The sequence below is a fragment of the Corvus kubaryi genome, unplaced genomic scaffold (assembly GCF_017639235.1).
Source record: "Corvus kubaryi isolate FWS band 111438036 unplaced genomic scaffold, C.kubaryi_AGA036_p1.0 66, whole genome shotgun sequence".
Taxonomy (NCBI): Eukaryota; Metazoa; Chordata; class Aves; order Passeriformes; family Corvidae; genus Corvus; species Corvus kubaryi.
The window spans coordinates 31,096,634-31,103,060 of NW_024582054.1; the positions used below are offsets into that span (position 1 = coordinate 31,096,634).

General features: G+C 36.7%; 1 protein-coding gene across 1 annotated transcript in view; it reads left to right on the forward strand.

Annotated features, from left to right (window-relative positions):
• The window catches only part of CUNH14orf39 (chromosome unknown C14orf39 homolog), a 28,982-nt gene extending 23,498 nt beyond the window's left edge, over positions 1-5,484 (forward strand). Inside the window, exons 12-18 of the mRNA XM_042048288.1 lie at positions 61-146; positions 240-304; positions 1,411-1,478; positions 1,957-2,096; positions 2,617-2,752; positions 4,190-4,247; positions 4,881-5,484. Of these exons, the coding sequence (XP_041904222.1) occupies positions 61-146; positions 240-304; positions 1,411-1,478; positions 1,957-2,096; positions 2,617-2,752; positions 4,190-4,247; positions 4,881-5,083 (756 nt within the window). The 3' untranslated portion in view covers positions 5,084-5,484. The remainder of the gene's footprint in view (positions 1-60; positions 147-239; positions 305-1,410; positions 1,479-1,956; positions 2,097-2,616; positions 2,753-4,189; positions 4,248-4,880) is intronic.
• Positions 5,485-6,427: the final 943 nt, after the last annotated feature.

A 6,427-nucleotide genomic window follows, 5' to 3' on the forward strand; every position in this document is an offset into this window, starting at 1 on the left:
GATATTGTTGAAGTGACAATTTCATTCGCTGCCTCATTTGAATTTTTTTCTGTGTTTTAGGTGGTTGTTGACACTGCAGGGACTAATAACCCACAAATCGCCCAAGTTCCATCAATAGTAAGCGTACAAAACCAAGTGAAATTCAGGTAAGTTTTCTTAAATAAAGTAGTTTTCATTCTTGAGGCTGGGGTTTATGGAAATAATTCACATTTAGACAAACATTAAATTTTGTCTTTTAGACTGTCAGATCTTCCAAAGCAGTTGACTTCCAATCAACAGTTTGAGAGTGAAAATGCAGTAATGGGTAAAGTACAACTGTAATTTTTTTTATAAGGTTGGATCATATAATTATAAACCAGAAAATTCTAGGGACCAGATTTTCATTCTGACATTAAGAGGGCCACCATTTGCATTTCTTTTCTACCTTGATTGTTAGGCTCAAAATCTGAGTATAACAGACAGGCAGAGTCCTAATTTAAGTAGAGACTGAACTGCTCAGTAATGTAGGATTTAGTCTGCACTGACCATTGTGAATGAAAGGATCCATCCAGCATCTCTTGTAAGTTCACACTCAAGTCTCAAATTATTTGGGTAAAATGAAACCCAGTCTTAACATCTACCCAGAAGGCATGAGAAAATGTGAAGAAAAGGGATATAATAAACCCAGTAATTTAGGTATCTTGAAGAATCAGATTAAGATTATTAAAGATGAAAATTAACTGGAGAAAAACATGCAGAATGCTTACAGAAAAAAACAGGGTAGTTACAAATACACCAGTAATTTCTGAATCACAAGGAACTGAGCTTCAGTTTAAATATTTATTTTTCTAATTGTACTGCTAATTTAGATGCATATAACAGATTATAGTCTAGATTTTTTAACAAAGAGAATACTGAAACTTAGGACCTTAACCCACAGTGCCTGAGATGTAGCACAGTCTGAAGCTTAAAGCAGAAACTCTAATAGCAGAAAGTCTGATAATGTTTCTTCTCATTTGTCATCCTGACTCTTGTCCAGTTCTTTAAACTACACTTCATCACTGTCACATGGATGTACTTTTTATATTGTTGCCACCTGGTTTCTATTGATTTGTATTAGCAGTCTCAGAGGGCAATAGCTGGAGTAGACAAACACAGCACTCTCAGGAACATGGGCAGGTTTGAAGAACACACCAAACCTCAAGAAGCAGCCTGAGTAATGCTTTAACAACAGTGAGTAAGTGGCAGAACAGTTGTTATGGACAGAGCCACAAAGTGGGTTGTTAAGAAAACCACAGTCAGAGCACTTCCTTCCCAACAGCAATGATAAGCTAGTGAACTTTTTTTCAAGGATTCTTTCCCACAATGTAGTTTTTATGTATCTGTTTAAAATGCTGTTATAATACAGGCAGTGCTGTCTTTTTTGTGCAGCAAGCCAAGAGGCCGAACATGCTGATAAAGAAGCAGATGAGCACATGGACTGTTCGTATGTACCTCAAGTAAGAAAAGCGTTTCTTCTGTCATAAGTAAGAAGTTTATGTAGAATGGTCAAAGTATTTTGACATACTTGATTCAGTTGGCAAGAGGCGAGTCTCAGAAACTGGTAAAGTGACTCATTATAAGGCACACGACAATGAGGAGCCAATCAACGCCTTCCAACTGCTAATGAAGTGATCATTGCTGTTGATCACGTCGGTGTTTTGAGGGGTTTTGTGCTGCCCTAACAATAGGCTGTTTAGGATGACTCTCCTACACACATCATAGTTTTTGTATCAATTGGTGCATAACATTTTCATTAACGTGAGCTGATGAAAGGTTTTGAAAAAAGTCTGCGTTTAAAACTCATTTCTTGCACAGAACTATAATAAATAGGCTCAGTGCTGGCTCCACTGGGAACATATTTATCGTTAAAAGGACTAATGATATTTTGGGAAATTTTATATGTTATAAACATCATTGTTTGTTTCTTTTTAATAGGATGTGCACACAGGTTTTAAGCCAAATGAAGATAATCCTGACATAGCAGAAGAAAGTGCAGAACCTTTCTTAAGAGCACCTAAAACACCTGACTTAAAGGGGAAAAAACCACACTTCTCAAAAACACCTCCATTTGACTAGTATGATTTCAACTTTTATTTGGATTCCGAGCAAAAAGTTGTACTCACATTTATTGTATAAGCATTTCTGCTCTTTTTGAAAGACACTAGAGAAAGAATTTTCTAGAAAGCTCTTCTGAAAATATTCAGATTTTTTCCTGAGTTATGCTTGATATTTATTAAGTTTTCATCTTACAATATCATTTCCAGTTGAAGCTGTTTTGAAAGATCAGTACTTTGCTTAGAAATATATGAGACACATTGTCTTTTCCTGCAGTAATACTTGTTACTCTGATTTCTATCTTTAAACAGGCTTTTTGGGTTTTTTTTTGTAAAGAGGGCAGGGAGTTGGTAAAAACACCACTTCCCTTTACTTTAAAGAATTGTGTTATCTGTTCTGTGATGCAAAAAGCAATTATTGATGGAAGCTATTGGGATGTGAAAAAGTGAAAAAAGAGGAAAAGGAAAAAATAGAAGGAAAAAAGCCATCTACATCACTTAAAAAACAATTAATGTAGTTTCTACCTTTCTGTATTTACAGCATTCAAAATCTAGGTTGTGAAGAAGGAGCATCAAAATCTCCTGCTTTCTTTTCTCTCATGAACTTCTCCCAAAAGTCACCTGGCTTTAATTTATTTGATTCTTCTCTGTTTGGAGCACAAAATTCATCTGATGAGGTAAAAATGATTAATTGTGAATATTAAATTTCCACAAAGCAAAATATGTGAACAAAACACCATTGACACTGAATGAGATTTTTCAGACTGGTTATTTTGTAGCAATTTTTTTAAAAAGATCTTGGTTAATTTTACATTTGATGTCCTTTGAAAATGTTTAATTCCTTTCTTGGCAATCCCCCTATGATGACTCCTAACCATAATCAAAGTATGAATCTCTCTTATATGGATCATGTCCAAATATACAGTGACTCAACTCACCAAAAGGCTTCTGGTTCAGTGTTACAGTGCAAAATTCAGGTTCTCTAGCAGAATTCACAACTCACATGCTTCTGCTGTGTGGTTTTGTCTTGATGAAGTGAAGAACAGTGAGAAAGGAAGAAAGGACAGTCTATTAGGGCTATTGAACAGCAAATATGGATTAGTTGTACTCCAAAGGGGGAGCTAGGTAGGCAACTAAATGGAATAGGGAATGGGATCCAGATCTTCTATTTTCTTGTCAAGTTCCCTAACTCCAGTGCTCTAGAGTAATTTTTCCTGTCCTGGGCTATTAGGTAGATCAATTGGGGATCCAGGATAGATGTGTGCACAAGACAGGGCTTAGGTATCACTTGGCAGTGTATTATGCAAATAAGGGATTTGAGCCCAGCTAGCTCCTGCTGCAGGGAGTGTGCTCAGTCTTATGATTTCTGGCTGGAAGCTGAAGCAGGGATGAGGGAAGGCATCATTTTGTTCTGAGTTTGGCAAGATACATGTGGTTGTTATCTCATAGCATGAGCTGCCTGTAGGAGAGAACACACTGGCGAGTGGTTTTGTGAATTGTTCCGGAATGGGGTGGGTTTTAAGTCACCCAGTGCTGTCAGAACCCACATTATTTTGTGCCTGCTCAGCAGCAGAAACCAAGAATTTACCAGGTTGTAGCAGATCTGGGATTCTTTAAAGTTTGATGGCAGTTTTGAAGGACTTCAGTATCTATTTTAAATCTAGTCTAAGAACTTGTTTTAAGAGTGACAAGTGGTTATCCTGCTACAATTTCTGGCAATGTGAGGCCCTACTCAGTAGGAAGTATTTGTGTTGCTGCTTGGAGATTTTATAAATGTCACAGATTTGAATAATTTTGAATCTTTTTGGTTTAAAAGAATAGCAGTAAGTCAGGTCAGCTTTTGGACTGTTATCAGTCTGTTTTTTTCCTGGAAGAATGGAGGAAGGGTGTTTGCAGCTGCATGCAAATATCATAAAACCCATCTGATCAAAGAACTTGCCTTGCAACTTTATGTACTGATAAATACCTTTAAATACAGATTTTGCAATGGCTGCTAACATTCACCGAGACAGTGTCTTTCTCACCAAAAGCAAAGGAACATATTACATATCAGCATTAGAGTTTGCTTTTTTACCTTTCTCATTTGTTAAATTAAAAATTTGTTTGCATTTCAGACAGATGAAAATTTTTCTGTGGGAAACCTGAACTCTCTGTCCCCACACAAGGATATTGGTAAGTCTGAAGCTCAGATGTACTTGTGTATACAGCTCTCTTCTGCTTGTGTTTCTATGACTGGCAGGCTCATGATCCAGCTTAACAGGGCTCCTTTGGTTGTCTGAAAGGATGTTCAGTTGTGACAATGTAGATCAGTGGTTTATTGTACTCATTTGTGTTTTAACTAAATCTTTAGCTTAAATCTTTCTTTGCATGTTGGGTTCCAAATGTCTGATGTTTCATGGAAAAGAAGAGGTATGAGAAAGAAAGAAATAGGGATAGTGTGAGGTGTGTTTGAAGCAAAATGAGAGGACTTGCAAGGGAGAAGTACAAGCATTTCCATGACTGATCACATTTTTCTCTAAAGAAACACTTTTGCAAATTCTGTTTACAATACCTCTGTTGCAAAATGTATCATGCAGAAGTGTTTTATTGCTCTAAACCATTCAAGTGCTCCACACTTCCTGCGATGTCAATTCTAATAACGACCCCCTGGAAATACCATCTCTGGGGCAGAAATAAACACACAGCTGTAGGTTGATGCTCAGTGGGATATTTGGCACAATATATTAATAAAGAAGCATATGCTGAATGCAGTATTCTCTCAGTAAGGTTTAGTCTAATAATAAATATTATATGTATTCCATATAGGAAGCTTCTTCGGAAAACCAGAAAATGAGGCTGCATTTGCCTTTCCCTTCTCCTCAGAATCGCCTTCTCATGCATTTGGAGATGGAAAAGATGACGTTAGTTTTTCATTTACATTTGGACAGGATCAGAGATCATCACAGTCTCCTTCTATGAAAGGTTTTCATTCTTCCTTACAAAATACAAAGCCATTTACATTCTTTTGAATACCTTTGACTTCATTTTAAATTCTTTTCCTACTTAGCCTTGACAAATGTTTTCAGTTTCTTGAGTTAAAGTACAAAGCATTTGATGTTCTCCTTCCATTTCTTGTAAGAATACATTATCGCAATTGCTGCAATGTGTGTTCATCAACCGCACGTTTTGAGATGCATCTTTTATTTTTCTTATTTATCTTTGAAATGTGTTTTTTCATAAAATGTTATGATAGGCTCATGCTAAATTGGCACTCACAAACAGAAATATAATTTTAGAGTAGTGTGTTAATGTCTGTGTGAGAACTTTCAGCTTCTGATACAAACTAAATTACTTTTGTTAGTAAGAATAACTGTTGTAGCAGTAAAAGCTGAATTCAAATTAAAGACAATGTTCTTGAGTATTCTGTGTATAGCAGCTTATTTATAAAATATTTGAAATAAACATTTTTAAAATTTTATGCAAAGTTTTGTAGGTATTTCTTAATATCTGAAGTGGAACAATGTTGCAGTTGTAATACTTAACATTTAAATTCCTTTCTTCCTACTCAAAATCCCAAAATAAAGTTTCTTCCACTTTATCTAATGTCTTTCAAAAAAGACAGAGACAGTTCCCACAGTCTAGCTGTGGTCAGTACAAGTACATCCCTCTGTTCTCCACAAAGGCCTTTCCTTCTGGAAAGAATGGCTGTTAGGACAATATCAGGGTTACTCAGCAAGGAACGCTGACTGTTCTGAGCCACCAGAGCACTGTGCCCTGGGAATCCCTCAGAACCATCTTCTCTTGAACCCCAACTTTCACATTTATGGCCTTTGAAGAAAATACCAGGTCACTTTGAAGTTATTTTTTCTGTTACATATGAAACATAGGTTACTAACTTTTGAAACTCCTCACAATTTGTAAGGCAATTGGGTTTCCCAGTCACTTACTATGAAGTAAACTCACTGCCTGACAGCAGGCAAGCAAAATAAAGGGAGGACCGTATCATTCAGCAGACTTCACAGAAGAGATTGCAAATGCACAAACAAGTCAGAAGGGCACACAGACTGAGAGGAGCAAGTGACCAAAACGCATCCTACCTGTAGGGCCTGCACAGTCTGCCAAAAAAATGTCAACAAAGTCCAAAGGGGACTAGAGTCCCTTTCCCTCTGCTGCCCTGCAAAGCCCTTAATGACCAAAAGCTTGATTATCTATGCCACTGTTTCTTTTCTGCTAAACTCCTAAATGGACTATTTTTGTGCTTAGAGATTTGTGGAAGTTGGATATGTTTTTTTTTTTAACTGGAAGTGAATCTGGAAGTTTTAGTGAAATCTTGCTGAGGTCCTTCTCACTAAGAAGTGAGACACAGCTTTTCT